This window comes from Ambystoma mexicanum, chromosome 2q (assembly GCF_040938575.1).
Source record: "Ambystoma mexicanum isolate Mex_15411 chromosome 2q, UKY_AmexF1_1, whole genome shotgun sequence".
Taxonomy (NCBI): domain Eukaryota; kingdom Metazoa; phylum Chordata; class Amphibia; order Caudata; family Ambystomatidae; genus Ambystoma; species Ambystoma mexicanum.
In genome coordinates this window covers 123,450,369-123,477,399 of record NC_090924.1, presented here as the reverse complement: position 1 = coordinate 123,477,399, position 27,031 = coordinate 123,450,369, and the positions used below count along the sequence as shown (strand labels likewise).

Sequence of the window (27,031 nt, the reverse complement as noted above, 5' to 3'; positions counted from 1 at the left end):
CTGCCCAAATTTTGCTCAGGGGGGCCCTGGCCAAAAAAGTTTGAAGACCACTGATCTAGACTGTAGTGTCTAGTGAAAGTGGAAGTGAGGACCATGTCGCAGCACAACAAATATCCCTAACCGGGACTCTCCTTTGTAAGGCAGTTGATGCAGAGACCCCTCTAGTAGAGTGTACCCTGATGCCAGGAGGCAGCTCCACGCCTGCAGACTGACTGCATTCCGCTATGCACAAAATGATCCACCCGGATGGTGTTTGTTTCGTTACTGCCAGGCCATTACGGGCTAGAGAATAGGCTGCGAAGAGTTAGTCAGATTTCCGAACTACAGACATCCTTGCAATGTGGAAACACAGGGCCCTTTTGGGATCTAATCGATGGAAACGCTCCTCTTCAGAGGTGGGTAGAAGACTGGCAGGGCTATGGCCTGCGATAGATGAAACTCAGACACCACCTTTGGTAGAAATCCCAGCCTTACTTTAAGCGAGACCTTTTATCGAACGAAACGTAAAAAGGGCAGTTTGCAACAAAGGGCCTGCAATTCGTTAACCAGCCTAGCATATGTTTTTGCCAGTAAGAAGGCTGTCTGGAAAGAGAGCAACTGCAAAGAACAGGTATGCATGGGCTCAAAAGTAGCCGCCATCAGGAAGGTTAGAACCAGATTAAGATCCCAGTCTGGGACAACAAAGGGAGTTGGCGGAAACTTATTTACAAGGCCCTTCAGGAATTGAGCTATCACTGGGATTGTGAAATATGAACCCTGATCCGGGACCTTTTAAACACAGACAAGGCTGCCAAATATCTTTTGACTGTGTTAACTTGAAGGCCTGCTGAGGCCAGTGACAGAAAGAACTTCATCACTGAAGTGGTGGGGCAAGAGATAGGGTCAATCTCGCGTTCCCTGCACCACGCCTCAAATCTTCTCCACCTGCACACGTATAGCGATCCTGTAGATGGTCTACATGCAGCCAGCAACACCTCTAGCACCTCCTCAGAGAGGTCCCAGTCACCATATCTCATCCTCTCAAGAGCCACGCATGTAGGTTTACGGACTTCGGGTTTGGGTGAAGCTCCCGACGTTCCAACAGGGTTAGGAGATTTGGGTGCTGAGGCAACCGGAGAGGTGGGAAGATGGTCCGATCCAGAAGGTCCGTGTACCATGTCCTCCTCACCCAGTCTGGGGCGATTAAGATCATGGTTGCTCGAAACCTCTTGAGCCTCCTCAGAACTTAAAGAATGACGGGAACCGGAGGGAAAGCATAGTGGAGAGGGAAGGTCCAATCCACCCGAAATGCATCTGCCAGCGCACCGTTCGAAAACTGTCTGCACTTCCTGTTGGACTCTGTGGCAAACAGGTCCACTGATGGGGTACCCCAGTGAGAAAAGACCTCCTCTAGGACTTCCTGGCACACTTCCCACTCATGTGAGACCGTGGTCTGCCGGCTCAAAGCGTCCGCCAAACTGTTCTCTGCCCCCGCCAGTTGAACTGCTGAGCCCGAGATCCGGTTCTCCAATACCCAGAACCACAGCTGCATCGCCTCTCTGCCAAAGGGCAGGGAGCGCACGCCACCTTGCTTGTTCAGGTAGTGCATGGCCACCGTATTGTCAGTCAGAATCAGGACATGCTTCCCCTTCAGGGATGGAGCTTCCGCTCTCGGGGCTTACCTGATGGCTCGCAACTCTACCCTGTTGATGTGCCACCTGTCTTCCATTGCTGACCAAAGGGCGTTCACTGCAAGTCCCTGCAGTGAGCACCCCAACCCTTCAAAGAAGCATCCGTGACCACTCGGGCCTGAGGCCACGGAGGCCAGAAGTGTTCCCCCGCCATGAGATTGCTGCTGTCGGCCCATCAACCAAGGTCGTCGCTCACTGCCCTGGATACCACAAGGGAGTCTGAATGAGTTCCGAGGTACTGGGACCGCTGGCCCCATAGGAGCCATTGAAGAGATCTCATGTGCAGCCTTGCCTCTGCCACTAAAAAGATACAGGAGGCCATGAAGCCTAAAAGGCAGAGGAAGGAAGCTGCTCGTAAGGCGGCGTGGTTCCGGAACTGGTTCACCAATCTGCACAATGTTGCTGGCTCACTCCTCGGGGGAAGGGGGTTGGAAACGGCCTTCCCCGCCCAAGGGTCTACGACTGCTCCGATTGTAATTTGTTATGCTTAATACCCAGACATTTCTAAGCGGGCACCCGGGGATCGAACCTGTGTTGCTCCACGTCGTCTTGCTTCTATGACAAGCATGTTGCCCCTGAGCTATCCTCCAGAGATGCTCCTTGGCGGACACCCTGATCAGGCAGGAACTGGAGCCTCTGGACTGGCGTCACGTAGGACTTCAAGTTCAGGGAGAAGCCCAGCCTGTGAAGTAGTGAGGTGGTGTCCTCCAGGTGAGACAACCCACTCCGCCGACATCCCCCGGATCAGCCAGTCCACCAGGTACGGGAGTATGTGAACTCTGGATCTCCTGAGGTGAGCCACGACTATTGCCATGAGCTTGGTGAAGACCCTTTGGTCAAAGGTCAACCAAAAGGGAAGCATCTTGAACTGATAGTGGTTTACCCTATGAGGAACCTCAGGAACTTCATGTGCTTTCGGCACATGGAAATAAGCATCCTGTAGATCTATAGACACCAGCCAGTCCTGCAATTCGAGAGCATGGAGAATTTCTCTCAACATCTCCATCTTGAACTTGTCTTTCCTCTGGAACTTGCTCAAGGCCCTGAGGTCCAAAATGGGACAGAGACCTCCTCCCTCCTTGGCAGTAGGAAATACTGGGAATAGCAGCCCGATCCTCTTTGCCTGGGTGGTACCTCTTCCACAGCACCCTTCAACAACATGGCTCTCAGTTCTTCCTTGAGCTACTTTCCCGGTTAGCTTGGAGGTGGTGGAGATCTGTCTACAGGTTTCCTTAAGAAGGGCAGAAAAAAGCCCCACCGCACGAGCTCCATGCATCGGAAGTAATCTCCCACCATTGGGGCCAGTGCTCCAGCCGTCCACCTCAAGTCTGTAGGAGGGGAAAATCAAAGCCTCTGCGCTTCCTGTTGGCCTCTGGAAGCCCCCCTTGTCCCTTCCTGGGGGCGGTATACACTTCTGCCCTTGCCTGGACTGCGGGAGTTGCGCCTTCCTGATGGAAGGCACAGAACACCTATAGCCTCTGCCCCTGGAGGAACAGCTGAAGGTAGGTTTGGCCGGCTGCGTAGCTAGGCCTCGTGACTTTGCAGCAATCTTTGACTCCTTACATTTCTCTAAGGAATCAACAGCCTTAAGGCTGAAAAGATGTTCGCCCTCAAAGGGCATGTTCAGGAGTTTGTTTTGGACATTAGGCAATAAGCCTGAAAACCTCAAGTAGGCCTGCCTCCTCAATGCAATCGGCGATGCCATCGAGCGGCCCACACAGTCGGCCAAATCCAGGCCCGTTTGCAGCGACAGCCTGACCACCTCTTTCCCATCCACCACCACCTGTACGAAGCCGTCTCGCATTTCTTCCTCAGGGATATATTGTGTAGCATTTTCTACTGCCTTCCAGTGGCCGAAGGAGTACTTTGTAAAACCACTAGCCATGTTTGTGGCTTTCAGAGCCATGCTGTCCGATGTGAAAACATTCTTGGCCATGGCGTCAATTCTCTTGCCTTCTCTATCAGGCGGCAGATTGGAAGTCGAAGATGCTGGTCTGGTAGAGCCTGTGGCAGTTTGGATAACAAGACCTTCCGGGGAGGGGAGCGAAGACAGAAATGACGGGTCTCCTCTTGTCAGCCTATAATTTCCGGTCATGGAGGAGCTGACCGGGGGGGGATGGCGCAGGGATGCTGCCACAGAGAGGCTACAGGGTCGTTCCGTAACCGAACCCTCATCCAGTATATCTGAGTTCATACCCTTGGACTGGCATAGATGAAGTCTGCAGTCCCAAGGTGTCAATCACCCTCTCTACCAGTGCCCTAAACTTGCTGTGGGTATAGGGTTGGCATTGCTGAAACTCCAGGTCAGGTGAAGTGTCCAGCCGGCTGGCATCATGAAGCCCCTGTGCCAGCTCTAATAGCTGAGCCTGATTCTCGAAATAATCAGCGCCCCCTTTGACCATGTACATAGGATCGACTCCTCCCATGTCATTTGCATGATTGATGCCAAAAATGGATGACATAGTGACGTAAAAAATCATAGAGGACAGTGACATAAATAAATTGGTCCGGGAGATTCGGGTTAAATGGTTTTTCGCTGAGCACCGGACCTTTGGCATCGATATGGTGATTGTCGGCGTCGATCGAGGCTGTTGCACCAAGACGGCTTCAGAGACGCTCAAACCTTGATTTGCGCAGGAAGGCCCAGGCATCAAAGATTTCAGCGTCTTTTTTGGCATCAAGCCCAAAGGCTTCCCTGACACCGATGGCGTCGGCACTGGGGCTTGTAAAAAGGTCGGTATTACCAAGCGACGCTGTTGCCTCCAAGGCATGTTGCTGTCGCACATGCAGCGGCATGTTTCCGAAACATTTCAAGCATGGAGACCTTGAAATCTTCCCACTCTTGACAAGTGGTCAGCCCAGCCGAAGGCTTGCCTCCTTCCGTTGACGAAACTGGAGTCTCGACGGTAGCGACTCTTTCTTTCACGATGACAATGAGGAAGAGTGGCTCCTAGAATGAGGCTGCTTCTTCCTCTGCCGATGTTTCTCCTCATCTTTTTCGGGGGTAGGCCACTCAGTTTCTGCCTCCAAAGACCAGATGGTCAACCGTGCTGGAGAGTTTTAAGGCCGTCGGCTTAAAGCAAGTTTAGCTGCCCGTTCTCGCACCGATTCTGGGTGCATTTCAGTGCACAACGCACACCTCTCCATGTCGTAACCCATGCCGAGGCACCATAGGCCAGTCGTCATATCTCACCCTCTCCAGAGTAATGCATGTATGTTGAGGGATTCCGGGTTCCGTGGAGTACCCGACCTTCCGACTGAGATAGGAGATTCGGCCATCGAGGCAACCGGAGAGGTGGGCAGATGGCCAAGTCCAGAAGCTCTGAGTACCATGTTCTCCTCACCCAATCTGGGGTGATCAAGATCAGGGTCGCTGGGAACCTCCTCAACCTCCTGAGAACCCATGGAATGTTGGGAATCTGAGGGAAGACATAGTGGAGATCGAATGTCCACTCCACCAAAAATGCATCCCCTACTATGCCTCTCACCGGGAATTCCCTTGAGCAAAACTGTCTGCACTTCCTGTTGGACTCAGTGGCAAACAGATCCACTACTGGGGTACCCCAAGACAATGCCCTGCCTGCTCAGACAGTCTGCCAATCGGTACTCCATCCCTGGCGGATGTACTGCAGAGACTGAAATCAGATTCTCTAAAAGCCAGAATCATCGCTGTATCGCCTCTTTGTAAAGGGCGGGGGGGTGACGCACACCACCATACTTGTTCAGGTAGTGCATGGCCACTGTATTCTCCGTCATAATCAGGACGTGCTTCCCTTTTAGAGAGGGTTAACCTGATCGCTTGCAGTTCCAGCCTGTTGATGTGCCATTGAGTTTCCATTGTGGACCAAAAACTGCTCACTTAAAAAAATCCTCAGAGTGAGCGCCCCAACCCATCAGTAACGCATCCATGACCACCCTGGCCTGGGGCCACGGAGGCCAGAAAGGCTCCCCTGCCAACATGTTCTTGCTGCTGGCCCACCAAGAGAGATTGTTGGCCACCGACATGGACACTTTTATAATGTGCCAAAATGCTGGCACCATTGACCCTGCAGGAGCGATTGCAGGGACCACATTCACAGTCTGGCCTCTGGCACTAGAAAAATGCAGGAGGCCATGAGACCCAAGAGGCGGAGGAAGGAAGCCGCTGGAAAGGTGCTGTGGCACTGGAACAGCTGAACCATCTGCCTGACACTGGCGACTCTCTCCTCGGGTGGGGGGGTGGAGGCCTTCCCCACCCGAATGTCTAGGAAACCTCTGATGAACTGGAGCCATTGTGTTGTTGTTGTGTGGGACTTCTCCAAGTTCAGGAAGAAGCACAGCCTGTGGAGTAGTGAGCAAATGTCCTCAAATTGGGACAAAACGTGCTCTGTCGATTTCCCTTGGATCTACCAGTCACCGGGTATGGAAACACATGGATGCTGGATCTCCAGAGGTGGCCCGCAGCTACCGCCATTTGCTTGGTGAAAACCCTTGGAACGGAGGTCAACCCAAAGGGGAGCAACCTGAACTGGTAGTGTTTGTCCCCTATGAGACCCTCCTCATCCCGGGAGGATAGCTCAGCGGCAGCGTGCGCGTCTTGGAAGCAAGACGACACGAAGCAACAGGTTCGATCCTCGGGTCCGCGCTTAGAAACCTCTGTGTGTTTAAGCGCGTTATAAATACGTAACTAAGACAACCAAACAAAAAAAAAAATACGCAACTAAGAAAAACATACAATTCCTGTAACAGCGCCTCGATGCCTGCGGGCTGTGTGAGCGCTTTATAAATATAAAATAAAAAAAAAAATGAGGAATGTCAGGAATTTCCCGGTGCTTCTGGTGGATCAGCAAGAGGAAATATACTCCCTGATCTATTGACACTAAACCCGTCCTAATGCTGGAGAGCGTGGAGAATTTCTCCCAACATCACCATCAGGAACTTGTTCAAGGCCCTGAAGTCCAAGATGGGACGGAGTCATCCCCCTTTCTTGGGTACCAGAAAATACCAGCCCAATCCTCTCTGCTCAGGAGGTACCTCTTCCATGCACCCTTCAAAAGCAGAGCTCACAGCTCTTCCTGGAGCCCCTGTTCCGGTTGTTGAGGAAGGGGTGGTCTGTCAGGTGGCCTTTTTAGGGAAGTGTAAAGGCAGGCTACTCGAAAATCACTGAGGGGCAAACAAGGGCACTCTTATGCAATCTAACTGCAGAAAATCCTTAATCAAAACCCCATTCAAAATAGGTTTTTTTTAAAAAGGTTGTATACTTTTTTTTTACTTTTTAAATACTCTACGTGTCTGTATAAAATACAATTCTCAAGTGATTCAAATTATCAGTAATAGAAATTAATTACTGTAATTAACATATATATATAAATTATATAATCTAACAAACTCTTATGTTGGTAGTTGGTTTCACTACACTCAATGTTCAACTGTCACTCAAATTTTTTGCTTGATAATTACAAAAATGAGATCAATTCATTGACTTTTGATTCAAAAGCAGTATCACATTATAAATAATCTAAGTATTGTAAACCTAGATATCTATATAGGAATTTATGTTTCTGTCCGTGCTGTGCTGAGATTCCTCAGGTTGATATCTCCTATTGAATACTATGCATTTTGGGCTCTCATGCCCTTCTTCAGGTATGGATATAATGGATTGTTATTATATTCTGAAAAATAGATATTAAAATAATTCCTCGTTAGTGTGTGAATACCAAAGACAAACTATAATTCTTTGAATTATTATTAAGTAAAAGTTACATTAAAGAGATCAATATGCTCTAAGGCACTGACCTTTGAAACAGCTGTGGACCTGGTAACATAGCCCTTTTCACTGCTAGAGAAATGGATGCGCTGTAAATAAAGAAGCTTCTTTAATGTTTTGGTAATAAAAATGGTCTCCAGTGGGATCAGTCGCTTAATAAAGCGATGTGTCCCACTAGGAGACCAGCATTGATATGAATTTAGTGACGGGTTTCATATATTTGATGGCAATGACTCGCCTCGTCAACTTCCTAACGTAGTAAAGCAGAGTTGCTTCTTGCTCAGCTGTGCCACTAACTGAGTCTTTCACATACAGAACTTTTCATTTCTGAAAGCTGAGAATGGTTTAGTATATTAGTACTTGCTCTCAACTGATTTGTTTACTGTATATTATCTCTTATAGCATTAGATAACTATTTGCTCATGTGATATGCATCCTGCTGGTGTTTATTACATTGATCTGGTCGCACCTTCCAGTGAAGCGTGCTCATCACATATGATTTCTCCAGATTCCAGTTGCTATGGGGAGCTTCAGCGTCGTCTCTAATGGTGTCTAGACGTCACTGTGAACACGGCCGACTTATGATCTTTCAAAGGCATCTATCTATATGACATAACGTATTTCTATCAGTCTTTCTTAATTGCGGTGGGTGATTTGTGCAATCGTGTTTGATCCGTAGTATATTTATATCTAGAATTATAGCCTCGCTCTCTGCTGTGCAGGTGTCCATGCTAACGACGGCTTGAACGGGTCCTACGCGTTTCTCGCATCTCCACATTGTTTAGCAACCGCTGTTCATGCGCGTTTAAATAAGCTCACTGTTCTTGGCCTGCCGATCTGTATGCGCCATCTTGGACTAAGTTTTGTCTAAATCTAACGTACTGAATTATAATACCCTGGGGCTTTAGATTTATCATTATGAGGAAAGGTGGGAACTCAATGTATTCAAAGTTTTAATTTGCAATGCACCTTGAGTGTTGTAAGCTTGTTTTGGACGTTGGGTGAGAACCCAGATGTGTGAAGATAAGACTTTCTTCAAGACAGTCGCTGACCCCATAGATCTTTCACCGCAGCCCGCAGCGTCCAGGTCCATCTGCAAAGACTGCCGAGCCATCGCCTTACCATCATCCACAATTCTTTGGAAGCTCTCCCGCATCTCCCCTTCGGGAATGTACTGAGCAGCTTCACTGACAGCCCTCCACAAGCCAAACGTGTACTTTGCGAACGCTCAGGGCACGTTAACTGCCTTAACGGCCATACTGCCCTAAGAGAACACCTTTTTGGCTAGGATGTCAACCTTCCTACCTTCCCTATATCTGGATGTGGATGTGACTGGCCTAATGTTAAAAGTGGCTGCCTGCACCACTAACACCTTTGGTGTTGGATGAATGGAGAGATAACGGGTCTCCCCTTGCCGGCCTTTACTTCTTCATGAAGTTGGAGTTCACCGAAGGAGCAGTGCATTGACTCTGCCATAAGGTGGTGATGGGGTCAGCAATAGCCACATTAAATGGAATAGCTCTCTCCATAGAGGGTCCTTCCTCCAGAATGTCTGTGATTTCCTAACCTGACCTAGGGTATCGACCACCCTATCCACTGTGGCACGGTATTTGGCATTTGCATGCCCATAAGGGTGAGCATGTTGCGTCTCCAAATAAGAAGAGGTGGCCAGGCCACTGGCATCATGGAGGCCCTCAGCAAAAAGACAAAATCTGCCTGGTCTGCAAAAAAGTCTCTGCCTCCTTCGCCTGCATAAGCAGGGTTGAAGCCACACGTCATCTGGTCGTCATTGTCGTCTAAAGTTGCTGTCATTGTGCCAAAAAACACAGTTCTCGACTGCGGAACGTACGAACGTTCGCCTATCGGCGCCGATACCGATGGAAAGATGCTTCGATGCAGGGGGCGCACTGGTAGTAATATGCACCAGGTGAACTGGCTACCATCGACACCAAGGCCGTACTGGCCACATTCGGCAACAAGTCAGAGGGCTTTGATGATGACGTCACAGGGTTACTGGGCGCCACTGAAGCCACCAAACCCTGCTGCCTTGAGGTATCGCACATACCCGCAGCGGCTTTTTGAAACATATCAAGGATCTGCTCTTTGAAATCCTCCCACTCGGCCTTGCATATAGGCCCCGCCACAGACTTATCGGGTTCATCCGACAAGTAGGACCCGTGCCTGCGTCAATTATGCCTTTTCTTTTTATGCAAGGAAGAGGAGTGGCTCCGAGAGTGTGACCTCTTTTTTTGCTTTCTTCCGATGCCTATTCTCCTTTACAGAGAAGTAGGCCCCTCAATATCAAGCTCCGACGATCAGACGGTCGAGCGGGCCAGAGATTTAGATGGGGGCCGGCCTACCGTGAGTTTCGCAGCCCTCTCCCATAGTCATTTCGGATTCATCTTCCTACAAGAACCACAGTCCTCGGTGACATGATCGACAATGAGGCACCAGACGCTGTGTGGGCCTGTGTTGGACATTTTGGAACTGCAGTCCTTGCAGTGCTTGAAGCCTTACACCTTGGGAGTGGACATGGTATAGAGATCTCATTAAACAATTGACAAATTCGTCGGTTGAAAAGATTCTCGTGAGAAGAGTTGTTCCCAAGCAGCGTGCTGAAGATGTGGAAAAAAAAGAACTGAGGTACAGGGGCATAGTGACGCAGTATATGTACGACCACCACCGTCATGCCTGGAGTCGACGACTGCCGCATCGAGGCAAGATGGATCGACGGCCCAGGTGAGGTGCACTATGCCCCCCTTGTTGAAAAGTTTTCACAGCAGCTAACGCTGGAATGGTTATCTGATGAGGAATCTGCGGGAGAAAGACAATCCATTGAAGGTACATGATAAGAATGTTCTGCGATGAGGTTAGGAGTGAGACAGACACATTTCAGGCATAGTTGTGGTTAAAGACTTTTATTAACATATAAATGGGATTGGAAAAAATGCCTGTCTAATGCTAATTCTCGGGAGGTCTCCCTATCTCAACTAAAAAAAATACTAAAGGCCGTCAATGTCAGAATATCCAAAATGAATAAGTCTTTAGTCCCGTGTCTGTAAACCTAACCTAACCCTCACTTTCGAACAATGACTCTAAAGGTGAAAGGGGAAGTCTTCTCTTCACATGCTGCAATAATCTGTGAATAAAAAAAGGAAATGTTCAACTCAAAGTTCCAACAACAAAGTTCACAGTTTAGGGGGTATGGTTCTGTTCCCCTGGGTTTTCACACGGTGGCTAATAGGATGATGACTCCTCTCAGCCGTACAAAGTTTAACCAAATTAAAACAAAGTTCCAATTCAAAATGAGACCAAGAGGATGACTCCCTCCTCTTGGAGTTGCACTCCTCACTTGGCAAACGGGTATGTGTCTTTTAATAAACTAGCGTGTGGGTTCCAGACTCGCACAATGCCCGTTTACTCCATTGCCAGGACTTCATCACTGTTCAAAGGATACGCTGAATTCTTGGAGAAATTATTCTAATCCCCTGGTTCACTTCAACTTTCCATTCCTTGGTACACTAACCTGCCAGGACATTCTCTCTTTCATTCTTACTTTCTTCCAACCGCAAAAATATATCTGCCCAGTATTTCTTTATAGACTTTGGTTTAGCAAAGTTCTGTTCAATGTTTGCTCGACTTTCTTCTACTTGATTTATTTCTGTGATGCAGCATACACTCTCAAACCATCCAGTATCCCATTTGCTTTCCCTGGGATTACCAGGTGATTTCAGTGTCCCTCCGCCTGTGCCTTCTTCAAGCTGCTGCCTCAGCGGCGGTCATGCCAATCGCTTTGCTTTTGCTCCGTCCTTCTCTACTGTACGCGGCTCCCAAGGTCTCAGGCTACCAAGCAGTGAGTCTGTCCTCGCACTGGCTGGCAGGGTGTTCCGTTAGCTGTTTGGCTCCCGCTCCCTCTGTTGCCCTGCACAGCTCTGTCTGCCGCTGGCAACAAAGTGAAATGCCTCTTCTGACCAGTCTCCCCATCACGCCGCTTACATCAGTCTCTGCAGGGACATCAGCTGACGGTTCACCTCTAGCAGATACCTTTGTGTTTGCACAAGCTGTGTTTCTTTGCAGCTTTCCTCTCAGCTTTTTCCCCTTCTCTCCTGGTGACTCCTCCTTCGGCTTCTGTGACATCTCCTTCTCCCTTACGGCTTCAGCTGTGACTGCTTTAAGCTTCCCGGAAGCACTCAGCGACTTCCAAACAGTAGACCGCCACCTTGTCTTGCTGTTTCAAGTGTTCCTTGCCACTCCCTTCTTCCTCCTTGTCTCAGTACTTCCAAAGGAGGAGTATGCAGTGAATGGGTAATTATTCTCAGTCACAGGGCCTCATTACAAGTATGGCAGTAAGGCAACAACAGCGCCGGTATCGCTACTGGCACCGTTGCTACCGTACCGCCATACTAGGAGTTGTGCTCTCGGGTGCCCTTTGCAGCCACCAGGTCTGGCCTGGTGGCCGTAAAGGCCACCCGCGAGCAGAACATGATGGTAGCAGCGGTACCGTTATTAGCGGTACCGGTGCTAGCACCCTCCACATTCCCATTGAGCCATATGGGGCTCAAATGGGAATGGGGATGTACCGGCCCGGCACCCGCAAAAGGGCAATTGCCGGGTACGGCTGGGTCGGAATAGCCCGGTATTTGCCCATTCACAGGTGCCGGAGCCGGATGAGAGTTTGGAGGTAGCCTTGCCGGTAAAACCGGAAAGGCTACCTCCAACCTCGTAATGAGGCCCACAGTCTCTACTTCAGTCTGGCAATATTCCATAAGGCTTTGGTGGTTAACAGGGGGTCTAGAATGTTGTAGAATATATGAGGCAAACAATGTCTCACCTGAAAATCTCACACTCCCCCTACAAGAGTCGGCTCCGTCCCTGTGGTACGCCCGCAGATAGCCAGGATCAGAGTCAGGTAGCTCCTGCCTTTCCGTGGCCATCTGAGGAGAGAGTCTCCCTATAGGAGAAGTGGTGATGTCCCCAAATTCATCACATTTCACAGAAATAGTTGTTGCACAAATGATAAAGAGTGTTTTGATCACTTTCAAATAAGAATATTCATCTAAGAATCTAAAGAAGGCTGATCGAGAACCCAATACAAGAGATTAAGTGATAAAATGAATAAGCTTAAAGACTGTATTGCAGTTTTTCTATATACCCCTGAAGAATGTCCATCAGTCAAAGCAGTTAGGGACAGGTACATGTAGGGTCATCAGTAGAATACATGATTAGGTTGGGATGTACCTACAAAGAATACAAGTTTGTATACGTATCAAATATTTAAACGGGCTCCATATCATTTCAATTATGAGTCTAAGATTTGTTATCTCTTCTCAAACAAATTGTGGCATGATGGTCTTCCCTAGAAGGCATGAATAGCAGAAGGTTGCATTTTTGTAAAATGTATCAATTGACTCTCTATAATTTCAATTGTGAGCTTAATGATTCTTCTCTCTTCTTAAATAAACTGTGGTAGATGAAATAGAAGTTAATCATGTGTCAAACCTTTAATTGACTTAACAGAATTTTATTTGTGAGTCTAAGGTTCGTATTTGACTCTTCTTAAATTCATGCTGATTCGTTTGTAGAACATGTATTAATGTCTTTTTAAGCAAGGGTTTTTGTAAATAAGTTAGCAGTGTTCTGAGGTATGAATTCATATTTTGCAATACGTTATTTGATATTTTGCATATTAATTATGACATTGGTTAACTTTAATATGTACATAAGAAACCCATAAATTACCCAACCTGGGGAGTACATAGAAGAGTACAATTTGTGAACAGAACACATTGATCAGTAGTCTCTCCTTTTCTTATAATACCGAACTGCTAGTTTACATCCCTTCTGTACATGCAGAAACTCAGGTTTTAAGATATGTTAACCTAAACTTAATCCCTTACATGAGATTAGTGAAATAGCAGTCTTCCACCAAATCAGCATTTTGAGATAAATTATCCCATTACAGACATCTCACAATCTCTTCTGCGGAAAGGGAATGGGGGATTGTGATGGCGCATATCATCACAGGCTACTTTTGAGGGCTTTGACGTGGGTTAGGGAAGAATAGTGGCCCCTTGCCACTGTATATGAAGCACTATATGCATAGTTTCACTGCTGGGGCTCCCTTGCAAGGTGCAAACTGGTTGACTGGAAGACTTAGGCGAAAGTTAATTTAATGATGTAAGCGTATTGACTCTTGTTGCTGGAAGGAATAGTCTGGATTGAAGGGAATGACGCAGCTTTCAGTGTTTTTTAACTTGTGCTAGATGGTATGTACTTTCTAGGTGCGCTGTTCAGATTGCATTGGTTCATACTCATGTCTTTCTTTTGTTGCACTAAACAAATGTTTAAGTCTTATGTTTGGGAGGGTTGTGGAAGCTGGGGTGGCAAACGTCATTTGCACAGGTCATGGATTTGAATGGACTGCTCAGATACAAATTTGCATAACAAGCTAATTACTCATGGGAATACAAGATATGTATAGCAAAGAGATTGCACAAAAAATAAACACTAGAGGTGTAGGGCAGGGTAATACAAACAAATGACCTTCATGGCGGTTCATGCCCCTAAGTCTGTGCTTCCCTCCTTAGTAACTTGCTTGTGAGCCTGCTCCTGCAGCAGGCCAGGACGAAACTACTCCAGACATCCATAATGCAGCTAAAGATTTGGGGGATTTAAAATCCACGACATGAGAACCCTCCATCATGCGCCTGTGCAGCAGCATTCCTTACATAAAAAGGCCAAAAGACCCCAACTGCCCGGGCCCGTGTCTTTATGTGATGCATTTGTGAAATAACCCTGGTATATGCAACCAGGGGATGGCTGGCTGGGAGCTGTGAAGGAGGGAGCGCCACAGAATAAGAGTACCTGAATTACAATGATTGTAATACTTTGGTACTTGTATGTCCATAATGCTCTTCCTCCTTCCTAACTTCTTGTACGGATTATACGGGCCTTGTCCTCTTTTGAAGATTTTCCATCTGGCAAGGGTGTAGAAACCCTGGCTTTTTACATTTCTATTAAATCTAAAATGATGCAGATAATTCTCAGAGGGGTTGGTCTGTTGATCAGACGGCCCCCTTCTCCACAAACTTCATGCCAAAAGCATAGTGAACACCTGTGCCCTGCTGAATCCATCAGCATCCTTATCTGCAGCACCTGCTCCCATGTGGCAAAGAGCAGTTTCAGTAGGCACATGTGCATTCTTAAAGCTGCAATAACAGCCAAGTTACTGTAGCACAGGAGCTGCATTTAAGATGTGCGCCCCCTGTTCACAAAGCCCCTACTATGAGAGTTACTATCTTGGTGGCATTTGTAAACTTTAAATATAAGCCATCCATGAGTTATGGTATGGGGGATGGCATCTCTCATACTTATTACATCCAGATCCATTTGAGATCATACATGTGTCATGTAAGGGTGCAGAGATGATAGACTGACACAAGAAGGTCATGTTTGTTGATATAGACTTTTTTTTAAAGGAAAAATGGGGGTTGGGAAAAGGCCTCGCTAGCCCCAACGCTAAGAGGGGTTTCCCTGCCTAAACCAAATCTTGAAAGGGTCTGCCAGGATGTCAAAATAAAGGTAAGTCCACTCTCGCCCTCACACTAATCACTACATATAAGGTGCAAAGCAGGTTCTTCTTCTCAGAGTTCAAAACACAAAGTTCTAAATGGTGCTAAAATAAACAAAGTTCCACAGGGGCAAAGTTATCTGGCTCAAAAAGAAAGTGAACTACTAACTCAAAATATTGACGCCCAAAGAATGGCTCCCTTCTCTTGGTCTCACTCAGGCTACGCACTGAGGTTACAAATAGCAGGGAGAATCCCTTCCCCTGGCTTTCTTAGGCTCCTTACAATGTCAATTGAGTGACTTCCTTCTCTTGACTTCTCTCATGCAGTTCTCACAACACCAGGGAAGATGCTTCCCTTTCACTGGTCTCTTCTTCATAACACTTCTGGGGTATGGGGTCTCAAACCCGTAAGGTTCTTTTGTGATACAGTGGCAGACCTGGTTCACTAGCCTGCCAAGTACTGCGACTATGAAGATGACTGATGATGGTAATCTTCATTGCACACAGGTCTCAGACCAGTCTTCCTTGGTTTCTTTCCTGGGGGCTCGGGAAGGTTACTTTGCCTCCCCGAGATTCCTTTCTTCACCTATTTAGCTGGGTCAGGATCTCCCACTGCTCCCTTTTGCCCCTACCAAGCATCCCCGTCAACCCTGTTCCTCTACGGTCTCTCCCGGTAGTCTTCTTCGGTGTGCTGCAGCAGTTCCACAGCATGTGGTCCCCCAGGTAATCTCTATGCCTCTGCACATCGGCCTCATCTCAGTACTGATCTTGAGGACTCCTAGCGAGTCAGTTGAACTCTTCCTTGTCCCAGTACTTTAAAAGAGGACTGAGTTCTCAACCCCACCGATATAGATAGGGGAGTCTAGTACAGAGGCAAAGTGGACAGGGGAGGAGTGTGTGGGATGGTGATGTGTTATTAAATCCTGCATTCCCTTGTGATAGTTATTGATCTCATGCAAAGGGGATCCCACTAGTGAGAAAATGACAAGACCCACAGATTCTTCACAGTCCGCACTGTGAGCCCACCTCAGCTGTGGAAGGTTTATGTATATTCCGGTCAGACAGCCTGGGCTGCTAAGTGACAGGGCAGGAGACTAGAGGGCCATGCCTCTCTGAATCTTTGTGAGGTTGGATAACCCCTCTCTTGAGAGAACCAGCCTTCCAGCAGGAGATGGCCAGTGAAACAAGGGCACACACCCACCCCAAAAGGACTAGCCTCACACCAGGGAGCTGTATAACAATAGGGCCTTTGATGCCATTGACAAGGAAAGTGGTTGGGGTTAGTGTAGACGGGGGAGGTCAGACCAGCTGGAGGAAGATTCCATCATCTTGTTTTCTCTCTTTATCTTTCTTCCTTCATATCCTGCCACTTCCTTCAACACAATACACTTTGGGTATGATGTCAGAAGGCGAAGTCCACTTGTCTGAAGGACAGGGATTGGACACCTAAAAGCAGGTTTGCTTTAGTCCTATCACCTGTAGACTTTTACCTTTAAAATAAAGGGTATCCCACTCCTTCACTGATTTAACCATGGACAACTAGCTGAGGAAGAATTCATTTGGTCTGCTTTTGAGATAGTTAATCTTTCCAAATCCCTCAATAACGGAGTTGAGAAATGAGCAGTTAAACGCAGGCGAAGGAAAGCTCTGCTCCCTGCTCACTCCCAGGGCACTTTGGGGGTTAATTCTGCTGCAGACGAGGACCTGCCACTCTGCACCAAACCTCCCCAGGCTGGGAGAGCAGACCCTGAACTGACTCATCCTGCCTTAGAGCCCCTGTAGTGGGTATCACAGTACCTGGAAGACAGGATCAGCTAAAATCACACTTCTCTGCCACATCAAACCGATCGAACCACATTTGGACCATGTTTGCTACCTCTCAACCAGGGCCGGTGCTGCTTTTGGAACTCAAGCAAACGTTCAAACCACAGTGTTTGCAACTTTAAACTATCTAAACGCGGCATTGAGTCCTTGCTGAGCCGATCACCTGCTTGGCTCGAATCAACCACTCATCGTCACATGCCGACCCTAACCAGCGGTTACTACAGGTCTCAAACCTGCTCGACCCCAAATCAATCCTGGTGGGCACTCCGCCATGCACCTCTCAAAGGCCAATGCTCTGGGGCACTGCATTCGGACCAACCTGACTGTTTCACCGCTCGGGGCAACACGACTCGCCGCAAATTAACTGTTTTTGATCCACTCGCACAACAGCTCGAAGCTTGGTTTGACGCTATCAAATCACCTAAGACCTGCAAAAAGGTGCTATTGGCCCCATTATCCGTTTTGGGCCACAGAGACTGGTTGGTCACTTGTGCACCTTTTCCATCGAAAGAAATTACCTTTTTAAAGAACATTGTGGTTGTTGAATTGCCTTTCACCCCTGTAATCTTACCCAGAGTTCTGCATCTCTCTTTCATTGCATATTCTCTACTCTTTTCACAGTGGTGGGTTTTGTACAGTGATTTTCTAGTTAGTCATTCTTGCAGATGGTGTGTTTAATTGAAGTATATATATTGTTATAGAACCTGTATTGGAAATGCCCTTCATTTTGGACTGTTATACTTAGCTGTTTGGGTTGATACTGAATCACATTCACATCCCTCGAGAGTATAGCTTACCCATGGCCCATGTTATCACAAAAGGCAAAAGAAGTAGCTCGCTTAACTGTGTCCGTTTTACCTTTGTGATTGATATGAATGTGAGACATGAGTACATGTTTCCCTACTACTCACCCTTGTACTCCTGCAGAGCAGGAATAATTTTGTCACACATACCCAAAGTACAATTTAACAACCCGGCTACTACGTGCAGAACTTCAGCAGGTGAATTATGTAGCCAAGGCTGAAAACGGTTAAGTAAATTTCCTGGTTCACATAGAAACATGCCCTTCTTTAATGGTATTGATTTGCTTTGGTTATCCATTAGATGGTGAATATCAGCTTAAAAATGTATCTCTCTCCAAAGCAATTAGTGAAACATGTTCCTCACTACATGGTCTGTACCTAACATTGGCCAATTTAAGGAAAAAAATGGAAAACCTGATTGATTTTTTCAGTGTTCCATTTGGGAAGTGTGGCAAACCAAAAGGAGTCAGACCAGTCAATGCCATGTTCACTGGTTTTTATTAAAATAAAAGTAAAACCCCCAACTATTCCTATCCCTATGAGGGAAGTTTCCTACTGTGGCAGGAATAGAGGAAGGAAGGATCTGATATACCAGTTTAGTGTAGTTGTATTTAAACAAAAAGGTGCAGAGGCCCAACTCTCCCTAATCTATGGATGTTGCAAGCCTAATAAACTAGCTAAGGTGCTCATCGATCGCCTGTGCAAGACTTAAGTCGGATTCCGTCCACTGTCCAAAACTAGTCTATTCCGACCCTACCACTATTATAAGAACTAGGGTACAGAAGAATGACTCCCTTTTCCTGTTATATGGGTTTTCTCCAAGTTCAGTTCAATATGGAATTTGCAAATATTTGTTAGCCACCATTCTCATTAGGCTATACAGTTCAGATACTGGATTCTTCCAGGCCTTAATATGTTACTTTACGTGTCTTTGCTTCTTTCTCTTTTCTTCTTCTTCCTGTGATTTTTTCTCTTTCCTTTCACAAAGGTGCATCCATTCTTTTATTATGCATCTTTCATCCTGATCACCACAGGTTATAAAGTCCCAATATTCACTCTCACTTCCTTTGATTAACTCATCTATACTGGGATGAGTATGAATGTTCCAGAAATCATTATCACTCTCTTGATAGTTTCAAGGCTCCCTTTTTACTGGTATGAGTATGAGCGTTCCAGTAGTGGTTCTTACTCTTTCCTTCCTTCGGACTTGTACAAGTTTGAGCATTCCAATAATGATTAGTACTCTCTCTTGGTATTTCTAATACTTTCTTTTGACTGGGACTTGTGACTGGGACGAGTATGAGTGTTCCAGTAGTGAATATTACTCTCTCTCTCTCTGTATTTCCAATACTTTCTTGTGAGTGGGCCGAGTATGAGCATTCCAGTAATGATTATCGCTCTCTTCTGTCCCCCTCCCGGGTCTCCCGTTTCCCCCGGTTACCTGTGTTTTGTAGGGGTAAAATCACCGGGGTCCTATGTGGACAGACAACGGCTTCTCTTCATGTCAGAACAGCTTCAGGCCTTTTCAGCAACCTATGAGACAGTTGAACAAGTTACTTACCAACTGGTAACGTTCTTTCGACTGGATGTTCCTCCAACGTATTCCACATCTTTGACATGTAATGTCCACAGCTGTGCACTTCGGAATGTTTTTCTGCAGAGGGCGTCCTGCGTTGATGACTTCGGGTCGATGTCCCTCGAAGGCCTCCGTCGAGGGTGACGTCACCAGACGTTATAAATAGAACGCATGGCGCCCGTAGCCTCAGTTTATGTTTTTTCCCCCAGAACGTGTGGCACCACTACAATGCCTGCTTGACTGCACATAGCCTTGCGGGAACGTAAGCTGCAATAGCATAGGAAATTCTCCAGAGGGGGAGGCTGGGAGGGAGATGTGGAATACGTTCGAGGAACATCCAGTTGAAAGAACGTTACCAGTTGGTAAGTAACTTGTTCTTCGAATGGACTGTGTCCTCCAACGTATTCCACATCTTTGACAGACTCCCAAAGTAGTACCAGAAAATGGAGGAGGGAAAAGAATTTAGAGTACCCAATCAGATGCCGGAATAAAGAACCGCCTTACCAAAGGCCATATCCTGACCATGGATCGTATCCAGGGAGTAATGTTTAACAAAGGTGTGGATAGAAGCCCATGTGGCTGCATCACAAATATTCCTAATAGGAACTCCCTGTTGGAGGGCTGTGGAAGTAGCCACGCCCCTAGTGGAATGAGCTCTCAACCCTTCAGGATGGTCCTTACCCGCCAATTGGTAACACTTGGTAATGGTGAGGATAATCCGCCTGGACAGGGTCTGTTTAGTAACAGCCTGGCCCCAATCCGTGTCCAGCATTTCCCACAAAGAGTTGATCATCCACTCTGACCCTGGACATCCTAGAAATATAAAAGCTCAGAGCTCTCCTAGGATCCTACCTATGGAGTCGCTCCTCTTCCTTACCAGGATGAGGAGGAGGATAGAAAGAAGGGAGAACCACTTTCTGGCTCAAATGAAATTCAGATACTACCTTGGGTAGAAAGGAAGGACGTACCTTTAGTACAACCCTGTCATTGTGGAACACAGTAAAGGGCGGCTTAGATAAAAGTGCCTTCAAATTCACTAAATTCACTCACTCTGCGAGCGTAAGTAACCGCAACCAAGAACATTGTCTTGAAGGACAATCTCAAAGGACAAGAGTGCAAAGGTTCAAATGGAGCACCCATTCAAAACCAAATTCAAATCCCAAACCGGCACCTGGAAAGGTAACGGCAGGAACACATTAGTCAGTCCTTTAAGAAGGAACAAGTTACTTACCTGTAACTGTTGTTCTCCAGCATGGGTCTGGCATGGATTCACATGCTCATGAATATTCCTCGTCGTCAGGCTGGGAATCCTCGGTAAGGAAAAAATCAATATCAGTTTCGTTTCTTTTTTTTTTTTTTCCAAAACAATTTAGTAAATTCCACACATAATAAACAATATCTGTCAAAGTAACAATGTCTCACATTAATCAGATAGAACAAAATGTACATAATAACATAAGCATCATAAAGAGTACATACCAGCAAATAACCAACCATAGCGAAACACATTCAACATATTGACATGAATTAACAAAAGACAACACAAATGACACTTCTAATGGAAAGGAGAAAAAGAGAAAGAAGGAAAAAGAGAAAGAGAAAGAGAAAGAAAAAAGACAAAAAAGGGAAAGGAAGGAAACCCATCAACCCCACCATGAATACCGTTGCAACCAAAGCAACCCAATAACTACATTAATCATAGAGAGCCATAAAGGGACCCCATAGCTTCATGAAGTCTTCCTCCTTATCCTTATTACGAAATGAAACTTTATCATATGTCGCCAAAATATGCATCTCCGTCAACCATTCGTCAACATTTGGTTTTTTGATGTTTGTGATCAGTTTCGTTTCTGATCTGTCTTTCTTAGTAGAACCAATCACTGGTCTCTGGGTCATACTGCCCCCAGCCAATGACTGCCCCCTCCCTAAGCCCCGCCCCTGGCAGCAATCCTCAGATTTTGGAGCACGTAAAGTGACAGTATGACCAAGTGAAGAGCCGCAGAGGGGTAGGAGGGAGGGTTCGCATGTGAATCCATGCCAGACCCATGCTGGAGAACAACAGTTACAGGTAAGTACCTTGTTCCTTCTCCAGCATGGGGTCTGGCATGGATTCACATGCTCATGAATATAAGAATACATAGCAGTACACACATGCACAACCACGGGAGGTGGCAAGGCTCAACATTAAGCATCTCTTACCTCCTCACCAGGCTCACCTTAAGCAAACAGGTTGCGCAGCACTGCCTGGCCGACTCTGGACTCCTCCCTGGAATCCCGGTCGACGCAGTAGAATCTCGTGAAGGTGTGCATCGACCTCCATGTAGCAGCCCTGCAGATGTCCAGCAGGGGCACACCAGACAAGAACGCCGTGGTAGCAGCGATCGCTCTGGTCGAATGGGCTCTCGGACGGCCGGGCAACGGTCGGTTTGCCAACCGATGACAGTGCATGATGCAGCCAAAGAGCCATCTGGAAATGGAAGCCTTCGAGAGCCTTCCCTTGGTTCACAGGTCCAAAGTTCACAAACAGCTGTGATGTCTCCGAAAACTCTTTGTTCGGTCCACGTAGAACTTCAGCGCTCTAGCTACATCCAGCGACTGCAAAGTCCTCTCGGCCGGCGACGAAGGCGACGGGAAAAAGACTGGTAACACCAAGGGCTCGTTGAGATGGAAGTCCGACGGCACCTTGGGCATAAAGTAGGGGTGCGTCCTCAGCACCACCCTCGTCTCGTGGAAAGTCAAGTATGGAGGCTTGCAGGAAAGGGCCTGAATCTCTCCCACGCGTCGTGCAGAGGTGATGGCCACAAGGAACGCTGTCTTCCATGACAGGAACTTCAACAGAGCCGAATGCAAGGGCTCGAATGGCGGGCCCATGAGCCTGGTCAGCACCACGTTTAGCTCCCATGCCGGGGCGGGAACAAACGGAACAGTCCTTTCATAAACTCCTTCACCAGGCGATGAGACCACATGGACGACCGTCCTGCAGTTCTGGTGTATCGGGAAATCGCTGCCAGATACATCTTGATGGAAGCGTGCGCTAGTCCAGCTTTGGCCAGCGACAGTAAATACGGTAGCACTTGAGGGGCTGTAATCCGTAGAGGGTTGATCTTCTGTGCACGGCACCAGACAGAGAACCTCTTCCACTTGTGTCCGTAGCACTTGAGAGTTGAGGACGCCCTGGCCTATGCAAGAACCTCTCTGCAGTCAGCCGGGATATCATACCCTCCAAACTCTAGTGCTACAGGGGCCAGGCCTGCAAGTTCAGCGACTCCGGGTCGTGATGAAGAATGGCGCCTCCTTCTCTGGAGAGAAGATCTGCGTCCGTCGACAGTTTGACTGGTGGGGACGCTGACAAGTCCAGAAGGACTGGGAACCATATCTGTCTCGGCCACCTCGGTGCAACAAGGATCATCCTGCACCGGGACCTCTTGAGTTGGTTGATGAGCCTGAGCAGCAACGACAACGGCGGGAACGCATACAGGAACAGGCCGTCCCAGGGGAACGAGAAAGCATCGCCCATGCTCCTCGGCTGGGGGAACCTGCTGGCGAACCAGTTTGTCGTCGCCGCCGCAAACAGGTCGATTTGGGGTTTGCCCCATTGCCGGAAGAGATGATCCACTTGATCCTGGCGTAGTTCCCACTCGTGGCACAAGTGCAGCTCCCTGCTGAGTGAGTCGGTGATGGTGTTTTTTATCCCTACCAGATGAAAAGGCACCAGAAACATCCCTTGGGCAACGGCCCAGTGCCACAGATCCTGGGGCTTCCATGGACAGGGCTGGGGATCTGGTTCCTCCATGGCTTCCGGATGTAGAACATCGTGGTGGTGTTGTCAGTGAAGATCCTCACCACCTTGCTCTTGAGGGACGGGAGGAATGACTTGAGGGCCCAGAACACTGCTCGGAGCTCCAGTATGTTGATGTGGAGCGGCCTCTCCTCCGGGAGCCACAGGCCTCTCGCGTGAAGATCTCCGGCGTGCGCTCCCCCACCCCTCCAGGGAGGCATCCGTCGTCACCGTCACCTGGTTTGCTGCAGTCTGAAAAACCGCGCCCACGGCGAGATGCGCGTGGGTGCCCCACATTCGAATTGCATGGCGGAATGCTTTGTTGAGTGAGATCTTGTCCTCTAAGCTGTCCGTCGCTTGCGTCCAACGGGCATAGAGGAACTCCTGCAGAGGGTGCATCCGAAGCCTGCACAGGCGCACCAGATAGATGCAAGAGGACATCATCCCGAGAAGGGACTTGATGGACCTCACTCTGGCCACATCCGTGGCCAGCAGACGCCGTACCTTGCCCAGGATGGTCTGCATTCTTTCCTCCGACGGCGAGGCCAACTGCGCTACTGTATCGAGCTTGGCTCCCAGAAACAGGGCGACCTGCGACGGAACCAGATGGGATTTGGGGAAGTTGATGGAGAATCCCAGGTCCGTGAGCAGCCGGACGGTCTTTGCTGTGTGTTCTACAGCGAGTTCCCTTGTCCCTGCTCGGATGAGCCAGTCGTCCAGGTAGGGGTAGACGTGGATCCCCTGCAGGTGCAGCCGCGCCGCCACTGGTGCTAGGCACTTGGTGAACACCCTGGTCGCTGACTTCAATCCAAATGGGAGGGCCTTGAACTGGTAGTGCCGCCCTTGGACTACGAACCTGAGAAACTTTCAGTGTCCTTTTAGGATGGGGATGTGAAAGTACGCATCCTTCAAATCCAACGACGATAGGAAGTCGCCCTCCTCCAGCTGGCCCAGCACGTGCTGGAGGGTGACCATCCGGAACTTCTGTGCCTTAATGTATTTGTTTAGCCGACGCAAGTCCAGGATGGGACACCAACCTCCTGTCTTCTTTCTGACGAGGAAGTATCTTGAGTATACTCCGGAGCCCCGCAGCCTCTTTGGGACGAGCTCGATGGACCCTTTCTTGAGCATCGCCCTTACCTCTAACAGTAGTTGAGGGATGTGGTTTTCCTTCCTGGCCACGGGAGGAATTCAGGGGCACTTCTTTAGAAATTCCAGAGTGTGCCCGTGGGCCAGGGCATCCAGCACCCAATGGTCGGTGGAGATGGACTTCCACACGCTGATGAACCTTGTCAGCCGGCCTCCCACCGGGGTGCTTCGGTGGGGGCTCGACGCGACGGCCGGTTCAGTCTTGTTTGGTAGCAGCCTTGCCGCCCTGGTCTCCATGGCGACGACGGCGAGATCCACCGGACGTGCCTCGTCCCCTGTAGGCTTCTTGCGACGAGGAGCGGGCCGCCTGACGGTAGGTCGAGGAGCCGCAGCCGAATCCTTTGGAGTTCCGAAAGGGCGGCCGCCGCTGCTGCAGAACTCCCAAGGCCCGAGCCGTCTCCGTGTTGGTCTTGATAGCCTGCAGCGACTCATCCACAGTCTTTCCAAACAGATTGTTCCCTTCAAATGGCATGTCCAAAACCTTGGCTTGCACGTCCTGGCGGAAATCCGTCGCCTTGAGCCACCCCCACCGTCGAAGGCAAACGCTGTTGCCCAACTGGCGGAAACCGGTGTCGGCAATGTCCATGGCCACAGTTATGGCGTGGTCCGACGCCACCTCACCCTCCTGTAGGATCGCCAGGGCCTCTGCCCTCTTGTCGTCCGGGAGGAAGTCCAACAGGGGGGCGATTTTGTACCACAATTCCCTGTCGTAGCGGGCCACAATCGCTAGGGCGTTGGCCGCCTTAATCGTCGTTGCCGCCAACGAGATGACTCGTCGTCCCATGGCGTCCAGCTTCTTTCCCTCGCCGTCCGGTGGGGAAGTTGAGGATGAAGCTGATGCCCCCCCACCCCGCTTTCTTCTTGGCCGCCACAGAGACGACCGAATCCGGGGTCGGCTGCGCCCTAAGGCACAACGGGGCGGCGTCAGGGACTCGGTACTTCTTCTCGTACCGGATCCTCTTGGCAGGAGGCAGGGAAACTCTGGGCCCCGAGGTCGCCTCCACTGGGATAGCCTCCACAGGCTTCGCCAGAGCTACAGCGACTCCCTCGATAGAGGCCTTAGCCGGGTGAATGAAGGCCTTCACCACCTTGGGCGCGCTTGAGGCCTTCACCTTAGGGGGAGGGTCACCACCTCGCTCCCCCACGGCCGGTTCTTCCGAGATCGACCGGGGCCTCTCCAGAAGCTTAGCCGGGTTCTAGGATTTTCTCTTCCCCAGAGCATTGGCTCACGGTTGATGGCTGATGGCGTCGGTGAAGGTGCGCCCTGCCTGGCAGCCGAGGAGCCCGACAGTTTAGCGCTCCCGGTGCCCGCGGACTCGCAGTGCTTTGCCTTCTGTTGGGCCCCCATCGCCAGGGCACCCTCACAGGACTTAGAAGACCGCTCAGACGACGACTTCTTCTCACCTGCTGGGCTCTTGCCTTCCAGCCAGTTGGAGAGACGGGTCCAGCGATCCCTCATCGTCCGATTCGACATGTTAAAGCAAAACACACAGTCCTTCTCCACGTGCGTTTTGTCCTCGTGGAGGCAGTAAAGGCATATCGAATGCTCGTCCTCCTTGAACACATTTTGTAGGTTGCAACCCGGGCATATCCTGAACAGCTTGCCGGGAGTCGAGCTTCCCTTCTCTTGGGCCATGTTCTTCTCGTCCACGAGGTAGGCCTCAGAAACTTCTGGAATCCTCCAAGAAGCGTAACTTGACGAAAACTTCACCCTTGAGGGGCATAGATAAGTCCGAAACGGGTCCCCGTTGATCGGAAGTAGAAACGGTGGAGCTTGAGGCTCGATTAAACCGAAAAATGAGAAATCTCTTTGAAAAAGCGCAAAACGCAGTAAAAGCTCGAGAGCTATAGCACGAGGACTCCCAACACTTGAGCGTGCGGTAAAAATCTGAGGATGGCAGCCAGGGGCGGGGCTTAGGGAGAGGGCAGTCATTGGCTGGGGGCAGTATGACCCAGAGACCAGTGATTGGTTACTACTAAGAAAGACAGATCAGAAATGAAACTGATACTGATTTTTCCTTACCGAGGATTCCCAGCCTGACGACGGGGAATATTCATGAGCATGTGAATCCATGCCAGACCCCATGTTGGAGAAATGGAGAAATCAAAGGAATCTCAAAGTAAGAACTTTCTTCAGACGAGCGCTTAAATATAGACAGCGCCACCAGTTAACCTTTAATGGTACCTACTTGAGGCCCCCGTGGGCCAAAGAAAGTAAGTAAGAGAAAACCATGGGAATGGTACACTGAAAAGGATCAACATTTTGTCCTCTGCACCATTCGCAAAACTTACGCCAACGGCAACGGTACAGGGATTTTGTTGCTGGCCTTCTGGCCGAAAGCAACACCTCCAGCACATCATCCGGGAGATCCCAACCCTTATACCTCAACCTTTCAGATACCAAGCGTGAGAGTCCTAACCTCTGGATGGAGAACCTGACAACCCCCATCCCCCTTCGTGCGTGAGAGCAGATCGTCTTGATAGGGTGGAGGGCAGATGGACATTTCTGGAAGGTCTGGGTACCACGCTCTCCTAGCCCAATCTGGAAAAATGAGGATCATGTGGGTTCCGAACCTCCGTTACATTTGGGGAATGACAGGGACTGGAGGAAACGCGTCCAGCAGTGGGAATGACCAATCCACTACGAATGCGTCTCCTAAGGATCCTCTCAGAGGAAATTCCCTTGAGCAGAATCTCTTGCACTTCCGGTTGGCACTGGTGGCGAAGAAGTCCACTTTTGGGGTTCCCCAAAGGGCGAAGATCTTCAGAAGGACTTCCTGAGCCAACTCCCACTCGTGAGAGATCGAGCTCTGCCTGCTCAGAGCATCCGCCACCGCCGCTGCATTTTTGTCTCCAGCCAGATGAACTGCCGAGAGTGAAATTTCCTGTTGGATGGCCCAGAACAAGAGCTGCAT

General features: G+C 48.9%; 1 protein-coding gene across 7 annotated transcripts in view; it reads right to left on the bottom strand.

Moving 5' to 3' along the window:
* METTL22 (methyltransferase 22, Kin17 lysine) overlaps positions 1–27,031 on the bottom strand; it is a 711,415-nt gene that overhangs the window by 80,402 nt on the left and 603,982 nt on the right. Inside the window, exon 11 of one of the 7 annotated variants that reach the window (XM_069647039.1) lies at positions 20,421–20,499. The exons of the other annotated variants lie outside the window; for them this stretch is intronic. Within the exon in view, the coding sequence (XP_069503140.1) occupies positions 20,467–20,499 (33 nt within the window). The 3' untranslated portion in view covers positions 20,421–20,466. The remainder of the gene's footprint in view (positions 1–20,420; positions 20,500–27,031) is intronic. 7 annotated transcript variants of the gene reach the window in all.